Consider the following 27,865-nt stretch of genomic DNA (forward strand, 5'->3'; position numbering starts at 1 on the left):
GTGCTCCAGGGGCCGGACGGCGGGCGAGCTCAGGCTAGGGGATGCGGGAATGGGGTTCTCATCCTGGACCCCACACGCGGCCGAAGTAAGACCGACCGTGGGAATTTCATCAGTGGGTCGGTCGCTAAGCACTAAGGCACTTAGGGCTCCTCTGACCTGGGGGGGGCGCCCGCCTCCCGTAAGACTCCATGGGGATGCGGTGCAACCTCTAAGCTATGAGGGGTCTGTAGGGAAACCGCGTGTGCTTTCCTTGCATTTCTTTTTATTGGTATAAAATTCACATAACATAAAACTGAACGTTTTAACGAAGAGAAGCCACCGGAACGTAGTAAATACACGATGTCTCAATGACAGCTTCTATCCAGTCTCAAGACATGTTTATAACCCTTCTCAGAACCCCCCCCCCCCCGAAGCCTCCCCTCTCTTCCCGGTTGGGCCCTGACCACCAGTGTGATTTCTCATTCTACGGGGTTCTTCCTCCCAGATGTTTCGTATACATGGAATCACAGAAAATGTGATCTTTGTGTCGGGCGTCTGTCACTTAGCTGCATTATCTTGACGTTCACCCACAACGTAGCAGGCGCCAGTCCTTCATCTGTTTTAAAAATTTTTATTTTTAATTCTCAGCCAAGGATGTTTTCTCCGTTGCTTTTTCACAGAGAGTGGAAGGGAACGAGAGAGAGAGAGACAGAGAGAAACATCGACGTGAGAGAGACACATTGATGGGTGGCCGCCCGCACGAACCTCAACTGGGGCTGAGGATCGAGCCTGCAACCCAGGTACATGCCCTCGGCAGGAATCGAACCCGGGACCCTTCAGTCTATGGGCCTACGCTCTAACCACTGAGCCAGACCGGCCAGGGCCAATCCTTCGTTCTTTATGGTTTAAAAAAAATGCCAGTGTTGTGAAGATGCCACATTTCTTCTGTATGGATGTGAATCCAAACCAGCCATGTGGGATGGACCCTCGTGTCCTAGGGTGAGACCAGGAGGGCCGTCAAGGTCAGTCAGCAAGGACAGGGAGGGCGAGCGCCACAGTTGGGGGCCGGGGGCTCCTCAGCAGGAACTTGGCCCAGGTCCACCTGCACCCGAACCTCCTCCACCTCGTCTACTCCCCAGACATTCTCGGCGGACAGTTTCCCCAATGAGGGTCCGTGTTTTCTCTCAGCACCTCCGGGGGTCATCAGATGTGCTCCAAGGCTCCCCCTCTCTGAATGGTGCTCTGCTCCCTCTGTGTTCACCTCCTGGACGCTTCGTGGGCCCCTCCAAAGCTGTTTCGAGCCTGGAACAGCAGCACCCCGAGCACCACCAGGACCAGGCCCGCCGCGCCCAAGCGGACGAGGTTCCCCACGGTGTAGTCTTGGGGGCGGGGGGCTGGGAATTGTGCACAAAGAGGTCACAGAGGTCAGGACAGGCCAAAGTGACCCCAGAGTCCTGGATGTCCACCCAGGGCACCCCCTCCCCTTGAAAAGACATGGCTGCCTGCACCCCGTAACCGAGAGCCTCCTACTCACCACTCCTGGGGCCCGAGCTGTTCTGTGATGGGCCCACGGCGTCGGCTGCTCCTGCGACACAGGGAGAAGTGGGGCTGGTGAGGAGTTGGGGCCACTCAAGCCCAGCGCCCCCATCACGCCCCCATTCCTCAGGGCGCAGCTGCTCCCCCCAGCCCTCTGCTGGAGGAGCCCGGCTGTGTCCCCGGAGGCCCTGCGCCGCCGGGGCCTCTCCAGGTCACACTTTGCCTCTGAGCCACTTTGGGGCAGTTTGGCTCCGCCGCGGAATTCAGGGTTCAGCAGAAATAGGGTCTCTCGTTGCTGAAAAGGAGCCTCGCCGTGTCGCTGCTCACTGCGGGACATGACCCGCGAAGCCACCCCTTCCGGACACGGGAGCTCCCACTGCGGCCGCCGGGGACCCAGGACCCCGGGCTCTCCCAGGGCTACGCACGTGGAGCCCTGGACCGATTCTTGAGCTATGAGCGGGGACAATTTTATGAATAAAACTGAAATGCGTCTGAAGCAAAAAATCCTTTTGGAGCATCTTTTATAAGAAACTTAATAGTAATAAAAAGTTATTTTTATAGATTTAATATAATACCAATTAAAATATTAACAAAATTAACTTTAAAGTCATAAATGTTTGTAAATTAAATGTATATATGAAACTATTACTTGAAAGTTCTCAGCAAAGGAGCAGCAATAGTTTCGTGCAGTAAATGCAGAGCAGACGTGACTTTCACAGTCTGGGCAGGGACCCCCTAGTTCCTCATGAGCCCTGCACCGCCCCCCGAGTCTCAGGTGAGCACTGAGCGCATGGAGGCCTCCAGGCCAGCACAGGGGCCTTGCAGGGTGCTGCCCACAAGTGCGGACGCTTCTCTGTACAGGAGAGCGCCCAGTGGGGACCCCCCGTCACCCACAGCAGGTCCCACCTTGGCCTGAGCAGCCCCCTGTCCTGCTCTGAGAGGGCTCGGGGACCCCCACCTGTGTGGGTGAGGGCTCCACCTAAGGGTCTCTGGAAATGAGCTGCCCAGGGAGTGTCCCTCTGTCCTCTCCTCCCCCGTCAGCCCAGCCATGGTCCCTGTATTACAGGCCAGGCCTGGGCACCCAACGTCGCAATCCAGGCCCCTGTCATCTTCAGGTCACACACGCTCCCATCTGGTTAGGGACCCGGGTCCCCATAACTACGCAGGGGTGTTGGCTTTCAGTGGAAACCCCACAGGTTCTGTGTGGAGCCAGCAGGAGTGGAGATGCTAAAGGGGTGTTTCCAAATCTTTGCTGTCTCCATAATATTGCGGCTTCCTCTTCTAAGATGAGCCCCCAGGCCCGGAGGATAAAAATCACATATGCCTACTCCTGCTGGCCTCTGCTTTTCACTCTGTGCAAGGCCACAGTCACTGGGAGCAGCAGAATTGGCCAGAGAGGGCTGGACCGGGAGCAGGTCTAGGACAAGCCACTTGCCAGGGCCCCAGAAAGTGAGAAGTGAAAGTGCCCATGTAGGTCATGGCCAGGCAGCGCCCCCTTGTTCGATGAGAAAGATTCTCAGAGTTCACCTCCCAGGAGAGCTGAGTCCACACAGACTCAGCCCATTTCCCGGGTCCCACCGGTGGGATGTCCCCCGGGGAGCAGCGGTGCTCTGGTCTGAGATGCAGACACCAGGAGGCAGTGGGCTGGGCCTCAGTCTAATCTCATTTCCTCTGGGCTGCACTCCCGAGTAACACCCCGCCCTCCCTTCCTGAGCCGGGTCTGAGACTGCAGGGACGGGGGTCCCAGGCGTGGGAGGTCCCCTCCTGCTTCCACCCTTTCCCCAGAGGCCCTTCTCTGTGGATCCACCCACTACCCCCACTATTTCATCGTGTCTCACACTTTCCTGGGGACAGAGCCTAGAGATGACCTTGGAGATCAGAGAGGACAGGGCCAGGGCTGCTCCCCTGAGACCAGGAGCTCTGGGGACAGAAACTGGACCAAATTCATAACGTCAGGGAGCACGGGGACCCTTGTCCCAGTGGATCCCACCCACACAGCATGAGCCAAGGTCAGGGAATGAGGGACGGGCACTGACTTCTCCCCACTTGAGATCTGCTGCTCCAAACCAGCCTGGCCCCAGCATCTCCCTCTGCCATGACCACCCGCCTGTCACCTGCCTCACCCTCTGCAGGCCTGGCTTCACACCAGGGGAGGCCCTGGAGCTCTGTGGTTCCCCTGGAATTTCTGCCCGGCTCCCACACCCCTGGGACACAAGCTTGTCCTTAAGTGTCTGGGGGACATTAGATCCTCTGAGGGACTCAGAATGGCCCTGGGGTGCTCTGTGCCCCTCTGAGCAGAGAGGACCCGGTGGCTCATCAGCTGTGGAGATGGACCCTGTGGGTGGGGCTGGGGTCCCAGAGGGTCCGGGGAAGGAGGACCGAAGGGGTGAGAGCCTGGGGCTGAGCCTGGAGTCCCCACCCCACTCACACTCCTCCTACGTCTGTCTTGTGGCCCCCGAAGACCCTCCCACTGCCCACCTGCCACCTTCTGTGCCCAGCTTAGGGGAGGGGTAGACAGGTGTAGGAGGGTCTCTATGGGGCAGATGGCTCCTGGTGACCATCCCTAGAGCCCCTCACTCCCCTTTAAGCCCATAATTCTTCTGGGGACAGGACCAGGAGCTGACAGCTCAGCAAGACCGGGTCAGGGCCCCTCACCTGACACCAGGAGCTCCAGGGGCTCACTGGGCTGGGACAGCAGGTGGGGGTTGGTGCTGACTGAGCTGTAGCACCTGTAGGTGCCCCCGTGGGCCGAGGTGACAGGACTCATGGGGAACTCTGCCTGGGACGGCTGAGCTCCGTGCTTTGATCTAAGACACAGGGGGGGATCGGCTGTCCTCTCCTTGGACAGAAGGAAAGTGTCCCTCTGGCTCTGTGACCGACACAGCAGGGTCACGTTGTCTCCTGAGGCCACCCTGGGGCCTGGCTGCACCGAGAGGGCGGGTCTGTCAGGCAGGTGCCCTGGAGAGAGGGAGGGAGGGTGAGGGCCGCCTGCCCACCTTGCTCTGACCTGACAGTCCCCAGGCCTCTCTCTGAGGACCCTCCTCTCTGTCTGTCTCTGTCCCCTCTGAGTCACCCGTCCCCTCCCATCCCCTGTCTCTGTCTCTCCCTCCCTGGGCCCTGCACTTTCTTTCTGCCTCAGCACCTGGACCCCCCAGCATGGCCTGTGCAGAGCCTGGGTCCCTGACTGAACCCGCTGGCTCCTCATCTGCCACCAGGATGTCCAGGGGGTCACTGGGGGCCGACCACTCAGAGGAGAGGCTGTGTCCACCATAGCATCTGTACCGGCCCCCGGGGGAGCTGCTCACAGTGTCCAGGGGGAAGCTGGCCTGCGAGAGCCCAGCCTGGGGCTGCAGGACAATGCTCTGGGGCAGGTCCTGTCCCCCCTCCTTGGACAGAGCGAATCTGTCATAGCCGACATCAGAGCGACACTGGAGGGTCAGGCTCTGCCCAGAGGCCACGATGGGGCCCTGCTGGGTCAGGAGGGTCGGCTTCTGAGACTCACCTGGAGAGACCGGACCTGAATTACAGGGGCCGCTCCTCCCATAAGCCCCCTTCTGTCCGGGCCCCCGGGTCTCACTGTCTGTGTCTCTGACCCAGGAGCCCCTGTGCTCCCCTCCCCTCATCCTCTCACGTGGGGCTCCCCTCCCAGCAAGGATGCCCATAACCTGGCTGACATCTCAGTCCATGGATGGGACAGTAATGGGACTCACCTGAGACCAGGAGCTCCAGGGGGTCACTGGGCTCTGACCACACCTGGGGGGTGTTCCTGTCACACCCATAACATCTGAAGGTCCACCTGTGGCTGGGGGTCACGGGGCCCACGGGGAACAGGGCCTGGGACTTCCCACTGGGCTGTGGCTGTGAGTCCCGGGTCCAGGAGAGCCTGTGGTCTCCTTCCTTAGTCAGAATGAACCTGCCAGATCCCTGCCATGAGCCACACTGGAGGGTCACGTTCCCTCCTGAGGCCACCACGGGGCTGGGCAGGGCCGAGAGGCTGGGTTTGCTGTAAGCTCCTAGGAGAGGAGGGGACAGAGTGTTAGATGGGGTCACACCTCCCTCACCCCCAGGCCTGGGCTGTGAGAGGGGGACACCCTGAGAGCAGACCCCCTTCCTGAGGGCAGAGCCTGAGGCTGGGACCCCTGAGTGTCCTCTCACCCGTCACCACCAGCTCCAGGGGGTCACTGGGCTCTGACCAGTCAGTGTAGCTGAGATAGTAACAGCGATATCTCCCTGCATGTAGCCCTGTCATCTGTGTGATGGGGAAGTTGGCCTTGTCCCCGGGTTCCAGTGGCTTCTGTCTGTTCCAGGGCAGTTGGCTTCCCTCTTTAAGCAGCTGATACTCCCGAGCCCCTCGGGTCCCCTCACACCAGATGGTCACAGGGCTCCCCCAGCGGATCACAGAGCCTGGCTCAGCCCAGAGGGTGGGCTTGGGGAGGGGACCTGGAGGGAATCGGAGGCTGGGTCAGAAGATATTCCCTCCCCATCCCCAGTTCTCCGTCTCAGGTGTCACCCATGTGTCACACAGATCCATTCTCGGTCTTCCCCAGCTGCCTGGGGGTGGTGTCTTGTCCCCAGGGAGGAGTGAAACCTGGGACACCTGGGGACAGACTCACCTGCCTGCACTGGGGTCCTCGGGCCCCCGCTCAGCCCTGGAAGAGAGTTTCTGTGAGAGATCCGCCCTGATCCTGAGCAGAGCCCCCTCCCGCGAGCCTCCTGGGTGTTGGGGTCTCCGGGCAGCGCAGCGCCCCCCGCCCCTCCTGCCCCCTCACCGAGGCAGAGCAGGGCCGCGAGGGTGGGGGTCATGGTGTCTTCTCCCTCTGGCTCAGCTGTGCAGGGGGAGGGGACACGGTGCCCCAGGAAGGACAGACAGACGCACAGGGTGGGCCCTAGGAGGGGTCCTGCTGTCAGGGGGTTGTCAGCTCAGCAGCCCGCGGGCGGCGAGCAGCCTCTGCAGGCGCCGGGCTGTTGTCCCCGATGCAGCAGGAACAGGCCGGGGCCTCCTGAGACGCCCCTTCCCGGGGGCCCAGGGCCCGTCCTCCCCTGTCAGAGCCTCCCCCGGGCCCTCCCGCACCCTCGGCCCCCCCGGCCCTCCCCGTGGGCTCCTCACCTCGGACAGTGTCACCCGGGCCCTGGAGAAGCTTCGGGAAGACGCGGGTCCCTGTGGCCCGCGGGGCTCAGGTCAGCGGGGACTCGTTCACCCTGTCACCCTGCAGTTGAGGGCGAGGGTCCCTGTGACGCTGAGCTCAGAGGGGAAATGCGGGAAATAGGGGAAGGAAACCCGTCCCTCCTCCAGCGCTGGAGCCTGGGTTTTCTTTCAGATGTTTTTCGTGAACTTCCCTTTCTGCGGCGCCGGCCCGGCCCCTCCTTCTGGGTCGAGCCTCTGGGCCCCTTCGCTCCTCGCGCCCCACGTTCCCCACCCGCCTGCCCCCGGGTACCATGCTTTTTCCCAAAAGTGGAGCAGCTGTAATTCGGGCCGGAGCTGTGACCTGAGCGGACAATTCGCCTTCCTTTCCGTGTTGGTGGACCGCCTCCCGCCGCGGGAACCGGGCTCGGCTCTCTCTCTGTTACAACGGAGCCCATCGTGTCATTTATTTATTTTCAATAAGTTGAATCGGCGAGGGGCCCGGCGTTCCGCCGACCCTGTGTCCATGGTCCGGCAGGAGGGTGTCCCGGGGTCGCGCACACACTGCCCCGTCCCCGCGAGCGCTGTTTCCCGCCCCGAGCCCCCGGCTTTGCTGGGTTTGCCGCCGGCCCTCACCCGCTGCTCGTGGCTTCGCTGGTTGTGGTCAATCCTCAGCTGAGAGTATGTGTCCGTGGCCTCTAGAGAGAGGGGAGGGGAGGGAGAGAGACATGGACGGAAGAGAGACCCGCGGCTGGTGGCCTCCTGCACCCACCGCAGCGCGGGCGGAGCGGACCTGCATCCCAGCTGCGCCCGACGGGACCGGCCCAGCCCGCGGAGTGGAGGCGCCCTCTGCCCACTGAGCCCCCGGGGCTGTCCTTTGCCTTGAGCGCAGGAGCACAGCTCCCGCCCAGGGACAATTCGGTGTCACCTGGAGCATGCACACCTTCAGTTTTCAGATCAGCTGTGCGCCCCCTCTGGTCCCGGAGCCCTGCCTGGAGCCCGAGAAGGGTCTGAGCCCCTTCCAGACACGCCGTCCTCGTGGAAGCCCTGCCCCCAGCGCCCTGGCTGCGTGGGGAGGCCTCGCCCTGCCTGCGCCGGTCTTCAGATTTAGGGGACAATACGTGTGCTATTCCTCTGATTTGGGGATCAAACCGATTCTTATTTAAATGTTCCTCCATTGGCCCGCCCGCTGTGGCTCAGGGCTGAGCATGGGCCTGGGATCCAGGAGATCGGGGTTGGATTCCCGGTCAGGGCTCAGGCCGGGTGCGGGCTCGATCCCCAGTACGGGGCGTGCAGGAGGCAGCCCATCCATGACTCTCATCATTGATGCTTTATTTTCTCTCCCTCTCCCTTCCGCTCTCTAAAAGCAATGAAAACATATTCAAGAAATAACAAAGAAATAAATATTCCTCCGTTGTCCATTTCTCGTGTGACCTTGAGCAGTGACGTGCCGTCTCGGAGCCTCAGTTTCCGCGTCTGCAGCAGGTTGTCAAGAGCCCACGTCCTTCCAGTGGCTGTGGGGCTGTGCCACTGGGGCGTGGAGGGAGCCATCCTCATTTATTTCCAGACCCGATTAAGGTGCGCGAGGCTACACGTGCGAGGTGTTGTACAAAATTCCACAGAATATTGGATGATTGTTGGACCCACTTAGGAGCCCCCCTCTGCGCCCAATCCTGAGCAGGGCTCTGCACAGCATTTCTGAGAGAGGTGGCCATGCTCAGTGCACGGAAAGGGAAGTGAGAGTTCCCCAAATGGAGAGGGAAGCAGAGAGATAAAACAGGCCAGAGCTGGGGAGCCACTGGGCCTGGCTCTTGCAAGATGTCAACAGAGCGGAGTTTTCCCGTCGTGTGGACAGGAGAGGGGCCCAGGGTTGCCACAGGCAGGGAGGGGATTGGACTGGAAGTCCAGAGGTGAGAGGCGGAAGCAGGGTTGCCCCCTCGGCATGCTTTGGGCATGGGCACTGGGGGGTCTCTGCCCACTGACTTAGCCCATGGTCAGCACTGAGCCACATCCCCTGTGCGTGTCTGTGTGAAAGATTCAGTCCAGCCTAGTCCCGCATGGGCGTCTGTCCAGGTGTGAGTGTGAGGGGCCCCTTTGGTGTGGTCCCTGCGGGCACATCAGAGTCAGGTGCTAAATTTCGGAGGTTGGACACCATGGGGCAGGGCAGAGTCGACTCTCCACCTCTTGTCTGGCTGGCGTGGCTCAGCGGTTGAGCCTCGACCTTTGATGCAGGAGGTGGAGGGGGGATCCCCGACAGGGCACATGCCCGGGTAGCTGGTTCAATTCCCAGCAGGGGGCGTGCAGGAGGCACTGGATCAATGACTCTCATCACTGATGTTTCTATCTCTCTCTCTCCCTCTCCCTGCCTCTCTCTGAAATCAATAAACACACACAAAACCCTCCACCTCTTCCAGCCCTGAGCATCAGGGCAGCCCTGGGAGGAGCTCCCTGTGGAGAGTCAGCCCTGCGGGAGGTGAGCTTCCAACAGGAGCAGACATGGAAGAGAAATCCTGGTGGGGCGAGAGGAGGGAAGCGCTCGCTTCGTCCTGGCGGCGCCCCGCCTGCCTGGGCTTCCCGGCCCCCCGAGAACGATGGGAACGCCATGGCTGGGCCGCCCAGCTCTCCCTGGCACAGGCGTCAACTGGGAACCCTTCGTATGAAAAGCACAGAAACAGGCCGATACGGGCAGTTCCAGAGGGTTCTGGCTTCTGATGCTGCCGCTTTCCTGAAAAAATCAGGGCTTCCTGACCTCCTGCTCGGTATCATTTGGGATTTCGCTGACGCAGAAGCCAAAGGTACCCTGAGCAAACAGGATTCCTCATTGCTTTGCGTCCTGTGCACGTGCCCAGAGTGCATTGCAAGTTTCGCTGAGGAGCCTGAAGCTGGCTGTTGTTCCACCAGGATCTCATGACCCCAGTAGTCCCTTGTGGTCAGTGGGACCTCTGCACCTGAGCTCCCTGGGCTGGAAACCTGAAGACAAGGCCAAACAGGATGCAGTGTTTTATCGTTTAAGCACAGTAAATGGATTTTAGAAGTTAAAAATTTTTTTAGAGAGTGGAAGGGAGGGAGAGGGAACACAGAGAGAGAGAGAGAGAAACATTAATGTGAGAGAGACACATCGACTGGCTGCCTCCCACACGGGCACCAAGTGGGGCCGGGGATGAACCTGCAACCCAGGTACGTGACCTTGATGGGAAATCGAACCCGCGACCCTTCGGTGTGTGGGCCTGCTCTCTAACTGCTTAGCCACACCAGCCAGGACAAAAACCTTCTATTTCTTTTATGGTTGTGCATACTGGGATTTCAAAGTCATGTTTTTCGTTTCCATATTATCGAAATTCCATTTAATTTGTTTTTATAGAGAAGGGGAAATAGTTTGCATAAGTTAATTCCACTTTAGATGGACCTGTTACAGCTTCAGACTCAATCTTGTGCTAAAAACATTAACGCCTCATGTGGGAAATGTATTTAAAAATATTTGAGTTTAAAGTTATCAAAGCTATCCCTGTGTTAAAAGCCTATTTCCTATAAAACAGACCTATTAGACAAGCTGAACTTGAAATAACTGTGAAGTAGGCTGTTTTTATAGAGAAGGGGAAATAGTTAGTTTGCATATGTTGATTCCACTTCTGACAAAATGTTGCTGTAGACGAACCCATTACAGCTTCGGACTCAATCTTGTGCTAAAAACATTAACGCCTCATGTGGGAAATGTATTTAAAAATATTTGAATTTAAAGTTATCAAAGCTCTCCATGTGTTAAAAACCTATTTCCTATAAAACAGACCTATTAGACAAGCTGAATTTGAAATAACTGTGAAGTAGGCTGTCAAGTGTGACCTTAATTTTTTTTAACATCAGTTCCTGACTAAGTTAATGCATTGAATGCCTATTTGTGAAGCTAAAGAAAAATGCACCTAAAAACTAATTAAAAGTCTCTGTTATCAGAGACTTCTAATTAGTAAAGACAGCTAGTGATATGAAAGACTGTCTACAGAATCATTACTGAGGGTTATCATGTCCAAAGAAACAAAACACTAGGAATACATGAAACTCATTTGAATTTAAGAATGTTTAACTATCTGACAAAATAATGGAGAAAAATGAATTCTTGGACAACAACAGGGTTATATTACAGAAGAGCATAAAGTTTTAGTAATGAATTGTGCAAATATCTTAGAAGTAAAAAAAAAAAATGATTCAGAACACTCAAAATATACTTTCCATGAAGGGGAAGATACAGCTGAAGATACAATTATGAAATTGGAGGTCAACATTGAGGAAATTTTGTAGGACACAATAAAGAGAGACTGGAATTAGAAAATTAAGATACATGGGGAATAAGAAGAGAAGGGACCCTGAGGCTGAGAGATTCAGGAGGGAAGCAGTGAGCATGATGTGGGCTACAGTCCTAGAGGCCAATGGCTGGGTATTTTACAGAGAAGCAGAGAGAACATACAGTGGCAGGGTGTACGAACATATAAATGAAAGGTGTGCCCTGATATTCATAGCAAATGGGGGAAATTGATGGGAGCTCACTTTCAAACAGAAAAGTAATGGCAAAAGTTACGGGGAAAGTACATTCAAATGCTTAATTGTGAATGAAGACTTCTATACTTACCCAAATTTTTTTAAAGAGCCCAATGTGAGAGCGGAGAATCCATTAGTCTGAGAAGACAGGGCATATCTGACCTGCATAAACTCACATCTCACATGTGAAATTCACCACATCAGGGTCAGTCTTCAGGAGGGATGAGGAGGGTTTGGGAGGCAGACCCTTAACCATCAGAGAATTTCTCCCTCCTTGTATTTGAATTATATCCTCCATTTGAAATAAGAATATGTTTTCAAGTATCGTAATGAAAAGAAGACATTTGCAGACATACGAGTTCTCGTATATTTTATTGTTTACACACTCACTAAAAGCAAACTAAAATAGTAATTAAACCAACAGTACAACAGACAAAAAGTAGAGACAGTGAGATGCAAAAGTGAGAAAAGCAATGGCAAAGAAAACAAACGTTGGAAAAGTATATTTGTACTTACATTCACATATACATTGCTATTTAAGGAAGGTTAAAACAATTTTGAGTGTGTGTGTGAGAGAAAGACACACACACACACAGAGCTTTTGAAATTAGGTACAAGGAGTTCAACTAATGTGTAATGACCTTTCTTAGCTAGAGGAGAGGCTGAGTCAAAAATGGTTCAAGCCCAGCTGGTGTGGCTCAAGGTTTGAGCATCGACCCGTGAACTGAGAGATCACCAGTTCTATTGCCCATCAGGACACATGACTGGGTTGCAGGCTTGATCCCCAGTGGGGGCCATGCAAGAGGCAGCTGATGAGTGTTTCTCTCTCATCAATGTTCTATCTCTCTATCTTTCTCTCTTCCTCTCTCTCTAAAATCAATAAAAACATTTAAAAAAAATTATGAATATAAATACCAATATCAACAATGGGTCTAACTATCCAAATTGGAAATGCACAGGGATAACCGCCAAACCAGGTGATGAGATTATATGATAAAAATAAAGTCTCAGTCAGTTCAAAACTGGCCTGGAAAATTTAAAAGGAACTACTTAAAATGAAACTCAAGTATTACTTAAATAAAATAGTGGCCAAAAGTTCCATATTATTTATTTATTATCTAACATTAAGACTTCTGGTCAAGATGGCAGAGGAAGTGAATGAAGTACTTGAATCCTCCCATGACCCCAGCTACAGGACAACCATTAGTCAGAACTGCCTGAAATCTAGCTGAGCAGACATCCTACAAGTAAGGATACAAAGAAGAAGCCACCTGGAGTCTGGTAGGAGGAATGGAGACGTGCAATGGGCTGGTCTCACACCCATGGGTACCAGTTATCAGGACTTTGGGTGTTTTTTTAAGGATTTTGTCCTTTATGGTTTTTAAAAAATGCCAGTGTTGTGAAGATGCCACATTTCTTCTGTATGGATGTGAATCCAAACCAGCCATGTGGGATGGACCCTCGTGTCCTAGGGTGAGACCAGAAGGGCCGTCAAGGACAGTCAGTGAGGACAGGGAGGGAGAGCGCCACAGTTGGGGGACGGGGGCTCCTCAGCAGGAACATGGCCCAGGTTCTCCTGCACCCAAACCTCCTCCACCTCGTCTACTCCCCAGACATTCTCAGCAGACAGTTTCCCCAACGAGGGTCCCTATTTTCTTTCAGCACCTCCTGGGGTCATCAGATGTGCTCCAAGGCTCCCTCGCTCTGAATGGTGCTCTGCTCCCTCTGTGTTCACCTCCTGGACACTTCGTGGGTCCTTCCCGGGCTGTTTCGAGCCTCGAACAGCAGCACCCCGAGCACCACCAGGACCAGTCCAGCCACGCCCAACCGGATGAGGTTCCCCACGGTGTAGTCTTGGGTGCGGGTGGCTGGGAATTGTGGACAAAGAGGTCACAGAGGTCAGGGCAGACCCAGATCACCCCAGGATTCTCATATCTACCCTGGGCTCCCGCCTCCCCGTGACATCAGCGCCCTTGTGACGTCTGAGTTCACAGCCTGCTCTGAGTCACCTTGGTAAGAGTTGGCTGTGCCCAAGAGCTCAGGATGACTGAGAAAATGATCTCCATTCAGGAATAGTTAAGAGCTGTGTGTTCTGTTCAGTCTGAGACTCAAGACCCCATAACTTTTTCCCCCTACAGCTGAGCGATCCCACATTTTCAAAGCTGGGGACCCAGGGTCCATGGAGCAGGGGTTGGTGTCAGTGGCTCCTGAATGTCTGGAGCACAAGGGGGTGAAAGTTGGGGGCTGGGTCTCCTTCGCCTCACCCCAGCCTGGTCCTTCCTCGCACCCGGAATTGTTCATCTACGTATTCTTTTATTAGCACATTGATTGTATAATAACAAATGCCCATCGTGGTAGATATATTTACCAGATGAAAAATAGGGGCATAGGGATGAATAATTTTAGATAGACTTGTAGATACATCAATTTAGTAGTAACATAGTAGTGAGTTTACAGGAAAGAGTTTATTCTTGTATTATTTTTTATGAATGACTGTATTATTTTACATATGAAGAACTATAAGCCTACTTTTGCCCCACCCTGTATATGTGTAACTATACAGATATGTATATATATTTTGCACATATAATTTATATATACACATTTATATAGCATATTATAAAATATTACATAAAATATGCTTGTATATATAGTTACACATATATCTACTCTTACTTAAACACTAAAGTTATATGTCATCGTGTATATCTACATATATTTTTCCTGTATCAATATATACATTGTGTGCGGGTGTGTGTGCGTGTGTGTGTGTGTGTGTGCGCGTGTGTGTGTGTGCGTGTGTGTGTGTGTGCGCGTGTGCGTGTGTATGCGTGTGTGTGTGCGTGTGTGTGTGTGTGCGTGTGTGTGTGTGTGTGTGTGTGTGTGCGTGTGTGTGCGTGTGTGTGTGTGTGTGTGTGTGTGTGTGTGTGTGTGTGTGTGGAGAGAGAGTCTTGACATCAACAGGTGATAAGGAGACAGGTCCCCGAAAGGTGAAGTCTGGTCTTCAATTAGGAATAAAGTCTTGTCTGTGGGCTCTAGGGGGGTGCAGAGGACAATGGGGAGCTCAGACTTGGCACCTTGGTAAATGGAGTCAGGTGAGCTCAGGTGCTCAGAAGCTGGTGACGCCAGCATCTTCTCTCTCCTTTTGGACAAACTCTAGAAAGCCTGGTAAGAGTTCATGGGTGGCTGGCTAATCATGTACCTTTTATCCCAAAAGACAACCTCCACACACTCGTTTATCAAAGGCCCTGACCAAGGAAGTCCACAGTCCTGGTTCAAACTTTAAGAAACGGAGAAAGTCCCCCAAATTATAATATTTAGTGAGCGCACAAAGTAGGAAATCACGTCCATCCGTTGCCCCCACTTTGATATAAAAACCAAGATGTCAACCAAAGTTACCGACCGAGCCTCAAGCCAGAGACCCACGCAAGGAAATTCTAAGTCTCAGCCCACTGAATTCAGAAGGTGCCCGTGGACGATGGTCGTTTTTCAGTTGGGTCAATATCCAGTGGTTGAAACCAAGAAGCCTTTGGAACGGTGTCAGGCGCCGACACAGTAGGACAGGGATAACTGCGGGGAGACGTGTCGTCAGACAGAGACAGCGTCCCCGCCACAGCCCAACGACCCCGGCAGCGCACTGGGACGGCGCGGCCACTGGTGCCCTTGATGTGAAACGGGGATTCCTCGGCGGGTCGGCCCTGACGTGACTTGGGGTGTGAACTACGCCGTTTTCCGGAGGTGAAGCTCTGGGACGTTTCCCTCTGGCACTTTGTCGTATTGAATTTGGAGTGAGAAAAGTTGGGTACAATTTGGGATAAAGAAGTGAAATTCCCCTTGACTGGTGGGTACGGTGCTTCATCAGCCTCCGGAGGGGTCGACAGACAGACAGCCCAGAGGGAGAGAATCCTCAGGGAGCTAACGGGTCATGAGGCGACCGTGCCCAGGCCAGGAGCTGACTTGGGCGCACTTACGGCTGTTTAGAAAACGCCACGGGGCCCCGGAGCTTACTCACAAATGACGGCACTGGACGCGCAGTTCCTAGAGGAGGCTGTAAGTTTGCTCAGCTCTCCCGGTAGCTGTCAAAATGCTCCTCAAGGTCATGAACAAACCTCACCGAAAATGTGCGTGAGAAGAAGACTTACCAGAAACAGGTTATTCTCTGGAACAAAGGTAAGGACTTGCCCTGCGCCCGGGGACAGAGGAAGAGGACATTTACATTTGCCCCTGACTCCACAGGGTGGAAACTGAGTTCTTGGGTTATGTTTGAGGAATTGCCCGAAGGCTCCCTAGAAAGAGCAGTAATAGGCACGTGTGCGGAGAAACACCGGCTCCCGTGGGCCCTGCACGCCCGGCTCAGGGGAGCACTGAGTCCTGGGGGCCCCAGGGGAGCACTGAGTCCTGGGGGCCTCAGGGGAGCACTGAGTCCTGGGGGCCCCAGGGGAGCGCAGGGGCCGAGCAGAGCGGTGCCCAGGGGCCATGCTTCCCTCTGCAGGACAGTGGCCAGGGGGCTGGCACCCCCGGGGCTCAGATTCTGAGATGAAGACGGCAGGAGGTGAGGGTGGGGGGCTGTCCTCTCTGCTCCATCTAATCGGGATCCTGCTCACTCCACACACGTCTCCCTCCGCCCTCCCTCCTGTTCAGCTCTGTTGAGATTCAGAAAAGGGGGTTCAGGAGGTGGAGGTCCTGTCTCTTTCTACCCTCTCATGGGCTGAACCCTACTCAGTGGAAACTCACCCACTAGTCATTGATGACTGTCCCTGACTTTCCTGGGGACAGGACCAGGAGCTGACAGCTCAGAAAGACAGGCTCAGGGCCCCTCACCTGAGACCAGGAGCTCCAGGGGCTCACTGGGCTGGGACAGCAGGTGGGGGTTGGTGCTGGCTGAGCTGTAGCACCTGTAGGTGCCCCCGTGGGCCGAGGTCACAGGACTCATGGGGAACTCTGCCTGGGACGGCTGAGCTCCGTGCTTTGACCTAAGACGCAGAGGGGGATCGGCTGTCCCCTCCTTGGACAGAAGGAAAGTGTCCCTCGGGCTCTGTGACCGACACAGCAGGGTCACGTTGTCTCCTGAGGCCACCCTGGGGCCTGGCTGCACCGAGAGGGCGGGTCTGTCAGGCAGGTGCCCTGGAGAGAGGGAGGGAGGGTGAGGGCCGCCTGCCCACCTTGCTCTGACCTGACAGTCCCCAGGCCTCTCTCTGAGGACCCTCCTCTCTGTCTGTCTCTGTCCCCTCTGAGTCACCCGTCCCCTCCCATCCCCTGTCTCTGTCTCTCCCTCCCTGGGCCCTGCACTTTCTTTCTGCCTCAGCACCTGAGACCCCCCAGCGTGGCCTGTGCAGAGCCTGGGTCCCTGACTGAACCCGCTGGCTCCTCACCTGCCACCAGGATGTCCAGGGGGTCACTGGGGGCCGACCACTCAGAGGAGAGGCTGTGTCCACCATAGCATCTGTACCGGCCCCCGGGGGACCTGCTCACAGTGTCCAGGGGGAAGCTGGCCTGCGAGAGCCCAGCCTGGGGCTGCAGGACAATGCTCTGGGGCAGGTCCTGTCCCCCCTCCTTGGACAGAGCGAATCTGTCATAGCCGACATCAGAGCGACACTGGAGGGTCAGGCTCTGCCCAGAGGCCACGATGGGGCCCTGCTGGGTCAGGAGGGTCGGCTTCTGAGACTCACCTGGAGAGACCGGACCTGAATTACAGGGGCCGCTCCTCCCATAAGCCCCCTTCTGTCCGGGCCCCCGGGTCTCACTGTCTCTGTGTCTCTGACCCAGGAGCCCCTGTGCTCCCCTCCCCTCATCCTCTCACGTGGGGCTCCCCTCCCAGCAAGGATGCCCATAACCTGGCTGACATCTCAGTCCATGGATGGGACAGTAATGGGACTCACCTGAGACCAGGAGCTCCAGGGGGTCACTGGGCTCTGACCACACCTGGGGGGTGTTCCTGTCACACCCATAGCATCTGAAGGTCCACCTGTGGCTGGGGCTCACGGGGCCCATGGGGAACAGGGCCTGGAAATGTCCACTGGGGTGCTGATGTGATTCCTGGGTCCAGGAGAGCCTGTGGTCTCCTTCCTTAGTCAGAATGAACCTGCCAGATCCCTGCCATGAGCCACACTGGAGGGTCACGTTCCCTCCTGAGGCCACCACAGGGCTGGGCAGGGCTGAGATGTTAGGTTTGCTGTAGGCTCCTAGGAGAGGAGGGGGCAGAGTGTTAGATGGGGTCACACCTCCCTCACCCCCAGGCCTGGGCTGTGGGAGGGGGACACCCTGAGAGCAGACCCCCTTCCTGAGGGCAGAGCCTGAGGCTGGGACCCCTGAGTGTCCTCTCACCTGTCAGCACCAGCTCCAGGGGGTCACTGGGCTCTGACCAGTCAGTGTAGCTGAGATAGTAACAGCGATATCTCCCTGCATGTAGCTCTGTCATCCGTGTGATGGGGAACTTGGCCTTGTCCCCGGGATCCAGTGGCTTCTGTCTGTCCCAGGGCAGTTGGCTTCCCTCTTTAACCAGCTGATACTCCTGAGCCCCTCGGGCCCCCTGACACCAGATGGTCACAGGGCTCCCCCAGCGGATCACAGAGCCTGGCTCAGCCCAGAGGGTGGGCTTGGGGAGGGGACCTGGAAGGAATCAGAGGCTGGGTCACAAGACATTCCCTCCCCATCCCCAGCGGTCAGCACACGGTCCCTCCCCGTCCCCCAGCGGGCAGCTCAGAGCTGCTGTCCTCCTTCCCCAGCTGCCTGGGGGGGGTCTTGTCCCCGGGAAGTGGGTCCTGGACACCTGGGGACACACTCACCTGCCTGCACTGGGGTCCTCGGGCCCACACTCAGCCCTGGAAGAGAGGCCCTGTGAGACATTTGCCCTGATCCTGAGCAGAGCCCCCTCCCGGGAGCCTCCTGAGGCCCGGGGCTCAGACAGGGCAGGGCCTGGCTGTGGGCAGGGTCCCTCCCCGCCCAGGGCCCCTCCCTCAGAACCTCACCGAGGCAGAGCAGGGCCGCGAGGGTGGGGGCCATGGGGTCCCCTCTCGGCTCCAGCTGTGCAGAGGGCGACCAGTGTCCTCAGGACAGACAGGCAGGCAGGGTGTGGCCACTGGACGCTGCTGGTCTCTGTCAGGGGGTTGTCACAGCAGCCGGCAGGGCCTCAGAAAGAGGAACCGCGTCTCTGCAGGCGCCGGGCTGTTGTCCCCGATGCAGCAGGAACAGGCCGGGGCCTCCTGAGACGCCCCTTCCCGGGGGCCCAGGGCCCGTCCTTCCCTGTCAGAGCCTCCCCCGGGCCCTCCCGCACCCTCAGCCCCGCCCCCCGCCCCTCCCCGTGGGGTCCTCAGCACAAACAGAGGTCATTCTGACTGAGGAAGGAGATCGTAGGTTCCTGTGGACCTTGGATTTAGAGCCACAGCCCAAGGGGCAGTCCCAGGCCCTGTTCCCCGTGGGCCCCGTGACCCTCAGCCACAGGTGGAGGTTCAGATGCTACGGCTGTTTCAGGAACAGGCCCCAGGCGTGGTCACAGCCCAGTGACGCCCTGGAGCTCCTGGTCCCAGGTAAGGAAGACCCGGCCTTGCCTCTGAGTGACTTAGTACCTGAGGCAGGTCCTCGGGGGGAGCCCCACGGGAATGATCGGTTGAGGTCCAGTGATTCTTGGTCCATTGACACTGAAAGTGAGAAGCAGTGAGAGCAGGAGGCTCAGGAAGAGAGACAGGTCTTCCCGGGGCTGCTCAGGGCTCCTCCTGTCCTTTCCGAAATCAGCTGAACTGTCCTGTCCAAGGAAGACCATCCCTGATGGCAGTGCTCGGAACAGACCTGCTTTCATCTCACCGAGGCAGAGCAGGCCCGTGAGAGTGGGGGTCATGGCGTCTCCTCCCTCTGGCCTCAGCTGTGCAGGTGGAGGGGACCATAGCGCCCTCAGGACAGAGAGAGGAATGGGGTGCGGCCACTGGGAGGCTGGCCCTCCCTGTCATGGGGTTGTCAGATCAGCAGCCCCTCAAGAAGAGGAACAACCCATCCACAGGTGCATCATTTCCAGGACGCAGCCTCCTGAGACGCCCCTTCCAGGGGGGCCCAGGGCCCGTCCTTCCCTGTCAGAGCCTCCCCCAATGGGTCACCTTCATCCTCAGCTCGTCCCCCAGCACCTCCCTGTGGGGCCCTCACCACAGACAGTGTCACCCGGGCCCCAAACGTGCTTCAGGAAGACGGGGGTCCCTGTGGTCAGCAGGGCTCAGATCAGCAGAGACACGTTCACCCTCTCACTGTGCAGAAAGGAGAAATGCAGGGAAACGGAAGGAAAACCGACTCTTCTGGCCCCAGAGTGTGGGCTTTCTTCCCACCACAGCCCCTCAGGAGCTTCTCCTTTCTCTTGCAACTGCCACCCTCCCCTCCCTAGGAACAGGGCTGTGACTCACTCCTGCCCCCTCAGTGTCCCTCAGGCAGAGCCGTCCCCTCATCCTGTGATCCTGCCCTCGGGTCTTCAGCTTTCGGGGACAGTGAGTGGGTTAATGCTCTGATTTTGGTGACAAAGCTCATTCTTTTTATCTCTTTCTTTATTATTTATGTAAATTTATTGCACCGACAATGGTTACTACGAACATATAGGTTTCAGGTGTGGGTTTCTATGTTACGAGATCTGTCTATTGCTTTGTGTGCCCAGCACCCAAAGTCATACCTTCTCCCTCAGACAAAGCGCATTCTTATTTAGCTGTTCCTCCGCCGTCCACGCCCTGTGTCCTGGAGCAGTAACGTTCAATCTCGGAGCCTCAGTTTCCCCATCTGCAACATATTGTCATAAACTCTCCTCCTCAGAGTGGTAGTGGAGTCGTTTTTGCCCGGGCCAAGGGAGGGAATCAATTCTTGTTGATTTCCAGATCGGATGAAGGTACGTGGGTTGGCACACGAGAGGACAGGGTGTCTGACCGCACAGTCAAGGTGAACAAGGCATGAGCCCACTCATGAGCCTCCATCTGCTCCTAATGCTGAGAAACGCTACTTGTAATATTTCTGAAATATGTACCACACGCAATGCCGAAAAAGAGTAGTTAAATTGCCCAGTACCAAAGGCATCTCAACAAATAAAATAGGCCCAAGCTGAGGGCCCTCCAATGCCTGGGACTAGCAACGGGTCATCAGAAGGGAGGTTTCCACCTCTGTATGGTCAGAAAAGACTCTGCAGGGAGGGGACTTGGAACAAGAAGAATTTTTTTGGAAGCAGAGTTGCCCTTTCCGTGTGTGTTGGGGATGGGCACTGGGGTATCTCTGTCCACTGAGCCAGCCCATGGTCAGCACTGAGCCAACGTCCCCTGTGTGTGAAACAGTCAATCCATTCTAGCCCGACATGGGTGTCTGTCCAGGGGTGAGCGTGAGGCTCCCCTTGGAGTTGTCGCCGCCGGGCACATCGCAGTCAGATGCTAAGTTCGGGAGAGTGAACACCATGGGGCAAGACAAGGGCCCTCTCTTTATACAAACTGCAGAGACATTAGCCTGCAGAGACCCCTGACACCAGATAGTCACAAGGCTCCTCTTGGTCACAGGGCTCCTCTGAGGGTCAGCTCAGGAGGACCCTTAGAAAGGAATCAGACCTGAGGTTTCTAGGGTGTCCTCCTGCCCTCAGTTTCCTCAGCTCCCACTCCAAGGTCCATCCCAGACCCATCACTGCCAGCCCAGACCTGCTGTATTCTCCCCAGCTGCCCAGGAGGGTTATTAGGCTGAAGCAGGTGATCTGGGTGAAGATCACCTGCTATACCAGGTCCGTGGGCTCTGACATAGCCCTGGATGTATATATAGATATAATACATACAACAACCTCAGGATAAACAGGTGAGAATAGAAAGCTATACGTTTATATGGTTTCTACGTTTCCCTTGAGAGGTAAATTACTAACTCTAACATGACAATGTTGAATTAGATACTTATGATAATATCTAGAACAGGCACTTAAACAGTATTCAAAGATGTATAGTTAACATATCAACACAAAATTAAAATGGAATACTAAAAATATTTTTTAAAGCCAAGGAAGGACAGGAGAGAGAGAAAGAAGAACAAACAATAAAGGGACAAACAATGAAGTAAAGTGGTAAATGTAAATAACAATCTATCAGTATTCCATTACATCTAAATGGTCTAAATACAACAATTAAAAGACAGAGATTGTAAGATTGGTTTATTTTTTTTTAAAAAAATCAAACAAGGCCCTACTATAGGAAATCTTTTAGAAATTCACTTGAACTATAATTATGTAAATGGGTAAAAAGTAAAAAAAATGGCCCTGGCTGGTGTGGCTCAGTTGGTTGAATGTCATACCGTGAACCCAAGAGTCACCGGTTCGATTCCTGGTCAAGGTACCTGTCCAGGTTGCAGGTTTGGTCCCCAGTTGCTATGAGAGGTCAGTGTTTCTCTCTTTCTCCCTCTCCCTTTTTCTCTCTAAAAAAATCAATAAAAATTTTTTTTTTAAAAAAGAATATCTAGTGTTGATTGTTAAACATGTCTTTATAAATTAGAAAGTTCCCTTTTATTTCTGATGAGTTTGTATTTGCATTGTGAATTGCTGGTGATTTTTTTTTTTAACTCTAATTCTTTTTGTCTGCCTCTATTGAGATGAGGCTTTTTTTTTTTTTTTTTTTTTTTTTTTACTTACTCCCTTAATGGGTTGGATTTATTTTAAAAATTAAATTTATTGGGGTGACATTGGCCAATAAGATTATATAAGTTTCAGGTGTACAATTCTGTGATACATCATCTGTATATTACATTGTGATTATATTTTTTAACATTTTAAGCTTCTCTGCCCTTCCAAAACAAAAAACAACAGCATAGTCATGGTGTATTGTCCTTTATATATATATCACTGAATCTTATCTCTGACTATTTTTAGCGATTTGCATCCAAGTTCATCCATTTTGTAACTTCCTTGTCAGGTTTGGGAGTCAGTATTTTCCTAGCCTATGAAAATGTGTGCTTTTTTTTCTACTCTCAGGAAATGTTTGTGTAAGTTTGCCACGTGTGCGTGCGTGCGTGTGTGTGTCTATGTGTACAAGCATTTGGAAGAAACCACCAAGGAAGCCTCCTGAACTGAGACATTTTTATTATTGCAAAATGATGCCCACCCTGGCATTAGCTAACACTCTATCCTGTCGCAGGGTTGCCATCTCTTTGCGGTGAGAGCGTGTAAGATCCACTCTCTTAGCGACACTCAGGAGTGTAATACAGCATTGCTAGCTGCAGTCACCACGCTGTCCATGAGATCCCCAGAATTTGGCAATCTTGTAACTGGAAGTTTGTACCTTTTAACCAATATCTCCCCATTTCTCCCTCCCGACCACTGGTAACTGACACTCTACTCTTTGTTTCTATCATTTTGACTTTTTAAAAAATATATATATATTCCACAGTGTTCAGTTGTAGGACAATTTTTATTACAAAGTCAATGTATTTAATGTATGCATAAGGTGGTATGGATTTTCTATGAACTCTTATGTCTTTTTAATAAATTGTACATTTGAAGATGCCCATTTTAACTACATTGTCTAATACATTGGCATCTAATTGTTTATGTTATTTCATTAATTAGAGAGAGAGGGGTGGGGGGGGAAGAGAGAGAGGTCAATTGTAGCTCCACTTATTTGCTCATCATTGGTTGATTCTTGTATGTGCCCTGGCCCGGGATCCAACGTGCAACCTTGGCCTATGGGGATGACACTCTAACCCCCTGAGCTACCCAGCTAAGGCCTGGCATCAAATTCCTTATACTGTTATGGTATCTATTTAAAGTCTGTAGGACGCTTTTTTCCCCCCACTGCGGCTAAGATTTATAAATGTGATTAAAGTTTTCAAGAAGGAGAATTTTGTGCTTTGTTGCTTTTTCTTAAGTTTTGTTGTTCTCATCAGAAGCTCGTGGTATTCTATCCCTCCTTCTACCATTATTGAGAATAATTTGCTATTCTTTTTCTAAAGTCTTGGTGCAATAAATTAGGTCATCGATTTTTTTTAGGCTTTTTTAATATAGTCACTCATGCTTCCTAGTTTTCTTATTTTGCAAGTTGGATGTATAATATTTATGTTATCATTAATTTAAAGCATTCTCTCACTTCCGGTCAATAATCAATTCATGCATTGGTTATTGAGAAGTCTGTTGCTTTGGTTCCATAATATAGGGATATTAGTTATCTGTGATGGCAGAATCAGGTGACTGGCAGAGGGCCCCAGAAGCTGCTGGAGGCCCACATCCCGTCTCCAGGCTGGCTAGTGTCACTAGCTGAGTGTCCAAGGGCACAACTCCTGTGCCTTCCGGGGTCCCTGCAGACCCCTTGGAGTGTGGGGTCTGGGTCCTTGCTGGGCTAGTGGGTGGCCAGAGCAGCATACACGCTGAGCTCATCTGGAGGCTCCTCTGACAAGAGTGAGGGGGTGCTGGCCTCTACGTGAGGGCCAATCCTTTCAGCAGGGTGTAGGTTGTATCTTGGAGGACATCAGATGCAGCAGCCTGGAGCAGGGCAGAGAGTGAGGGAGGTAAAACATGGTTGAGGGTGGATGAATACTAGGACACTGAAGAAGATGCGATCCACCTGAGTGACTTTTCCTGCTTGTCTGCCCTTCCTGTCCTGCAATCCCCCTGGCAGAGAGGAAGGCGAGGTGGCCACTCCCTGCCTGAGTCTGCATCCTGAGTGGTTCCCCTGGGCGTCCATCCCTCCCTGGGGGTCTTCGTCCTGCCTGTTCTGCTGGAGAGAGAGAGACAAACAGCGTCTCCTGGACTCCACTGTTGAAATCCTCCAGCAGTTATCACATGTGGCCAGGTGATGATTTTCACTTCAAAGAGATGAGGTCACTCTCCCGATGGAATCTGCAGGGACTCCCTAGGCCTTGGGGCCTCTGGATGCTTCTAGGATCTGACTCTTACCCTAACACCATCTCTTGCTCACTTGGCTCCAGCCTCATGGCCCATCTTCCTGAGAAGCGTGTCCTGCCTCAGGGCACTTGCCCCTGCTGTTCTCTGTGTCCCCTGCATGCACTCTGTCCCCTCCTCCTGCCTTACTTTCCGTCACAGCACTTTGCCCTCTAGGACACTGTCTGCTTGTTTGCATGGTGTCTCCCACCCACAGGTGAGCCCGAGGAGGGTGGAGCTGCACAGTGGCTCCTGAGTGGAGCCGGTAAACAGGGAGCCCGGCCCATCTGCTGGGTGAATGAATGAAGGGGAGGCTGGGACCTGCAGGTGATTCACTTATTCAGGCCTCCTCCTGAGACCTGGGCTGCACAAGGTCAGACAGAGGATGAGGGGCCAGCAGAGGGGACCATGCAGGAGGGGCTGTGAGGTCACAGGAAGCCAGGAGGAGTGATGCACAGCAGGACGACCTGGGTGCCCAGCAGAGGTCAGGGTGGACACTGCTGAGAACCAGGTGAGGTGGGGACAGGGAGGGTCCTTTGGATTAAACTGGGCAACAGAAGGTCCTTGGCCTGGACAGGAGCAGGGGTCTCACCTGAGGGTCCAGCTCCACACTGTCCCCAGGCTCTGGGTCCTTCATGGCAGCATCTGTTGGGGCAGAACAGGGGGGTGTCTCCTGGCAGGGCCCCCGAGATCTCGGCTGCAGACCCCGCCAGCTCCAGGTGGGACACTAACCCAGGGCTGAGGTGAGGCACCAGGACACCCAAGATGGATGTCAGCCCTTCTCACCCTGACCCCACACCCTCCCGCCTGACCCTCCCCATCGCCTCCTGAAAGCCCGGGTCCCCCCAGGGCAGCTGTCTCTTCCTCTCACAGAGGGGCTCTTCCTGGGCGTCCACAGCTGGGCTGGAGCTGGGGGGAGACAGGAGTGTTAGGGGCAGAGGGGCCACAGGAGGTGGGGTTTGGGGGTCTCCGGGGCAGGAATTACCTGATCTGCAGGCCTCTGTCCTTGGGCTCGGGGTCTGTGGTCCCTGCAGGAGGTTGGGCACCAGCCTGTCTCTGGGCTGGTCAAAGGGGACAGTCTCAGCCCTGGGGGGTCAGGCCCCTCCCCGTGTGATTCCCCAGGAAAGAAGGAAACCTCAGCACTTGTGGGTGGTTCGTGTGTCATGAGGGGAGACGATGGGGCGTGACCTGAGTGTGTGCACGTGAGACGTTTTCTCTCCACACTGGCTGACCTGAGGTTCTGGAGAAATCTTTTCCTCACTGACCTTCTCCATCTGTTAGGTTTTCCTGGGCAGGTGCTCTGACCCCTCTCCCCGCTGGGACCCAGGTCCCCTGTTCCCTACTCACCCGACGTCCTGCGTTGGCCCTGACGCCGGTGTCGGAGGGCGAGGAAGATTACGAGGGAGAGGAGGGAGAGGAGGAGGACGAGGGCCACCGAGACCCCGATCAGGACGGGCAGGTTCCAACTGAGACCTTGGGCACGAGTGATATGAATGAGCCAGTGATGCCATTTAATGAGCACCTACTGTGTGCGAGGCACATGCTGGGTCCTCCTTCATCTCTAACCTCACAGCCCTGGTGCACCAGGGAGTGCTGGCCCCACCCCCCCTTCACTGAGGCTCAGAGAGGTTAGTCACCTGCCCCAGGTCACCCAGCAGGGACGGGGCAGGGCTGGGCTGGAACCCGGGCTGTGGGTTCCCTGGGCTGTCCTCACGCTGCCCCAGGGGGACACCAGCTCTGTGCTCTGGGCCCCTCATCTGCGGGGGCCTGTTCCTGTCCCACCGGGAGCTGAGGGTCCCTCCTTATGACCCTCCCCCAGCACAGCAGGGACTCGGGAGGGGCAGGGGTGTGGGGTGGACTCCGTGTCCCTCCTGGGATCTGTCTCCACCCTGCAGGGCCCTGGGCTGGGGGCTCTGCCTCCTGAGCTCTGTGAGGCCCCTTATGTCACCTCATCTCACAGCAGCTTGTGGGCAGATGGGACCAGGGACGACTAGGCACGAACCCCACCCACAGAGAGGAGAAGGGCCCCCTGGCCCCACAGCAGGAGCAGCAGAGCCCAGAACTGGACCAGGTCTCACCACCCCCCGGAGGCCTCCTCTGAGCTGAGCCTGAGCTGAGGGAAGGCCCTGGATGCCCCGGACCCTTGTCCTGCCTGTCCCTCCCTGTACAGTGTCACAGTCTCTGCCACAGAGGGGACAGTCCCCCTAACATCATGTCCTGGGGGTTCCCTGTGAGGCCCCCTCTCCCAGGGGGTCAGGGCCTGAGCTGACAGGAAACCTGAATCTGGGCCACGATTCTGTCCTTTCCACTTGGGGACACTGAGGCCCAGACGGGGAGGGGCGTGTCCAAGTCAGCGACTCCAGAGGTGCCTGAACCCCCACACGACTCAGCCCCTGTCCCCCATGGACGCACCCACCACCTCCCCACAGAGCCCCTCACTTACCCCTCTGCTTGTCTGACTCCGTGGTGGGGAGGGGCCGATCCTCAGAGCCTCCTGAAGAGACCAGACCTAAATTATAGGGGCTGCTCCTCCCATAAGTCCCCTTCTCCTGTCCTCCTCCCCAGGTCTCACTGTCTCTCTGTTTGTGGCCCGGGATTCCCTGTGCTCCCATCACTCTGCCCTGTCACCTGGGGCACCCCTCCCAGCAAAGATGCCCATAACCTGCCTGGTGCTTCAACCCATGGATGGGACAGTAACGGGACTCACCTGAGACCAGGAGCTCCAGGGGGTCACTGGGCACTGACCACACCTGGGGGGTGTTCTTGTCACACCCATAGCATCTGAAGGCCCACCTGTGGCTGGGGGTCACGGGGCCCACGGGGAACAGGGCCTGGAGCTTCCCACTGGGCTGTGGCTGTGAGTCCCGGGTCCAGGGGGGCCTGTGATCTCCTTCCTTAGTCAGAATGAACCTGCCAAATCCCAGCCATGAGCCACACTGGAGGGTCACGTTCCCTCCTGAGGCCACCACGGGGCTGGGCAGGGCCGAGAGGCTGGGTTTGCTGTACAATCCTAGGAGAGGAGGGGACAGAGTGTTAGATGGGGTCACACCTCCCTCACCCCCAGGCCTGGGCTGTGGGAGGGGGACACCCTGAGAGCAGATCCCCTTCCTGAGGGCAGAGCCTGAGGCTGGGACCCCTGAGTGTCCTCTCACCTGTCACCACCAGCTCCAGGGGGTCACTGGGCTCTGACCAGCCATTGGGGCTGAAATAGTGACAGCGATATCTCCCTGCATGTAGCTCTGTCATCTGTGTGATGGAGAATTTGGCCTTGTCCCCGGGATGCAGTGGCTTCTGTCTGTCCCAGGGCACTTGGCTTCCTTCTTTAACCAGCTGATACTCCCAAACCCCTCCAGTCCCCCGACACCAGATGGTCACAGGGCTCCCCCAGCGGATCACAGAGCCTGGCTCAGCCCAGAGGGTGGGCTTGGGCAGGGGACCTGGAAAAAATCAGAGGCTGGGTCCTGAGATATTCCCACCCTGTCCCCCACTCTCAGTCACAGATGCCCCCCATCTGTCAGACAGATCTGTTGTCTACCTTCCCCAACTGCCTGGGGGGTGGTCCCTTGTCCCCAGTGAGGAGTGGGACCTGGGACACCTGGGGACAGACTCACCTGCCTGCACTGGGGTCCTCAGGCCCACACTCAGCCCTGGAAGAGAGACCCTGTGAGAGATTTGCCCTCATCCTGAGCAGAGCCCCTCCCGCGAGCCTCCTGAGTCCTGCGGTTTCCTGACACAGCAGGGCTCCCCTCCCCCTCCTCTCATCTCACCGAGGCAGAGCAGGGCTGTGATGGTGGGGGTCATGGTGTCCCCTCTCTCTGGGCCTGACTGTGCAGATGGAGGGGACC

The 27,865-nt window shown here is 55.3% G+C and overlaps 2 protein-coding genes across 3 annotated transcripts; both read right to left on the minus strand.

The window, feature by feature from the left end:
* Window positions 1–594: 594 nt before the first annotated feature.
* Window positions 595–27,822, minus strand: LOC308548543 (leukocyte immunoglobulin-like receptor subfamily A member 6). Of its 2 annotated transcripts, XM_081120168.1 has the most exons (8): window positions 27,788–27,822; window positions 27,632–27,667; window positions 17,492–17,776; window positions 17,047–17,349; window positions 16,540–16,836; window positions 15,989–16,291; window positions 1,514–1,564; window positions 595–1,373 (listed from the first exon to the last, which is right to left on the minus strand). In XM_081120168.1, the coding sequence occupies exons 1-8, from the start codon at window positions 27,819–27,821 to the stop codon at window positions 1,237–1,239; spliced, it is 1,446 nt and encodes a 481-aa protein (XP_080976294.1). In that variant the 5' UTR covers window position 27,822; the 3' UTR covers window positions 595–1,236. The 2 variants fall into 2 exon arrangements, with proteins under 2 accessions (XP_080976294.1, XP_080976295.1); XM_081120169.1 differs by lacking the exons at window positions 595–1,373; window positions 1,514–1,564; window positions 27,632–27,667; window positions 27,788–27,822 and adding exons at window positions 11,551–13,035; window positions 17,953–17,988; window positions 18,136–18,267.
* On the minus strand, window positions 4,157–6,769 carry LOC308547958 (leukocyte immunoglobulin-like receptor subfamily A member 6; the record flags this gene model as incomplete). Its single annotated transcript, XM_081118989.1, has 7 exons — window positions 6,623–6,769; window positions 6,285–6,413; window positions 6,129–6,164; window positions 5,671–5,955; window positions 5,226–5,528; window positions 4,658–5,017; window positions 4,157–4,473 (listed from the first exon to the last, which is right to left on the minus strand). Exons 2-7 carry the CDS (start codon window positions 6,316–6,318, stop codon window positions 4,157–4,159), a joined length of 1,335 nt encoding a protein of 444 aa, XP_080975115.1. The 5' UTR covers window positions 6,319–6,413; window positions 6,623–6,769.
* Window positions 27,823–27,865: the final 43 nt, after the last annotated feature.

Source organism: Miniopterus schreibersii (assembly GCF_964146895.1).
Source record: "Miniopterus schreibersii genome assembly, chromosome: 18".
NCBI lineage: Eukaryota > Metazoa > Chordata > Mammalia > Chiroptera > Miniopteridae > Miniopterus > Miniopterus schreibersii.

Excerpts from the sequence above, each read along its gene's own strand:
- LOC308548543 (XM_081120168.1), bottom strand. The coding sequence starts at position 27,821 with ATGACCCCCACCATCACAGCCCTGCTCTGCCTCG. Across the intron at positions 27,668-27,787 it reads CACAGCCCTGCTCTGCCTCG|GGCTGAGTGTGGGCCTGAGG; the intron begins GTGAGATGAGAG and ends TCTCTCTTCCAG. Across the intron at positions 16,292-16,539 it reads CCTGGACATCCTGGTGGCAG|GGCACCTGCCTGACAGACCC; the intron begins GTGAGGAGCCAG and ends CCCTCTCTCCAG.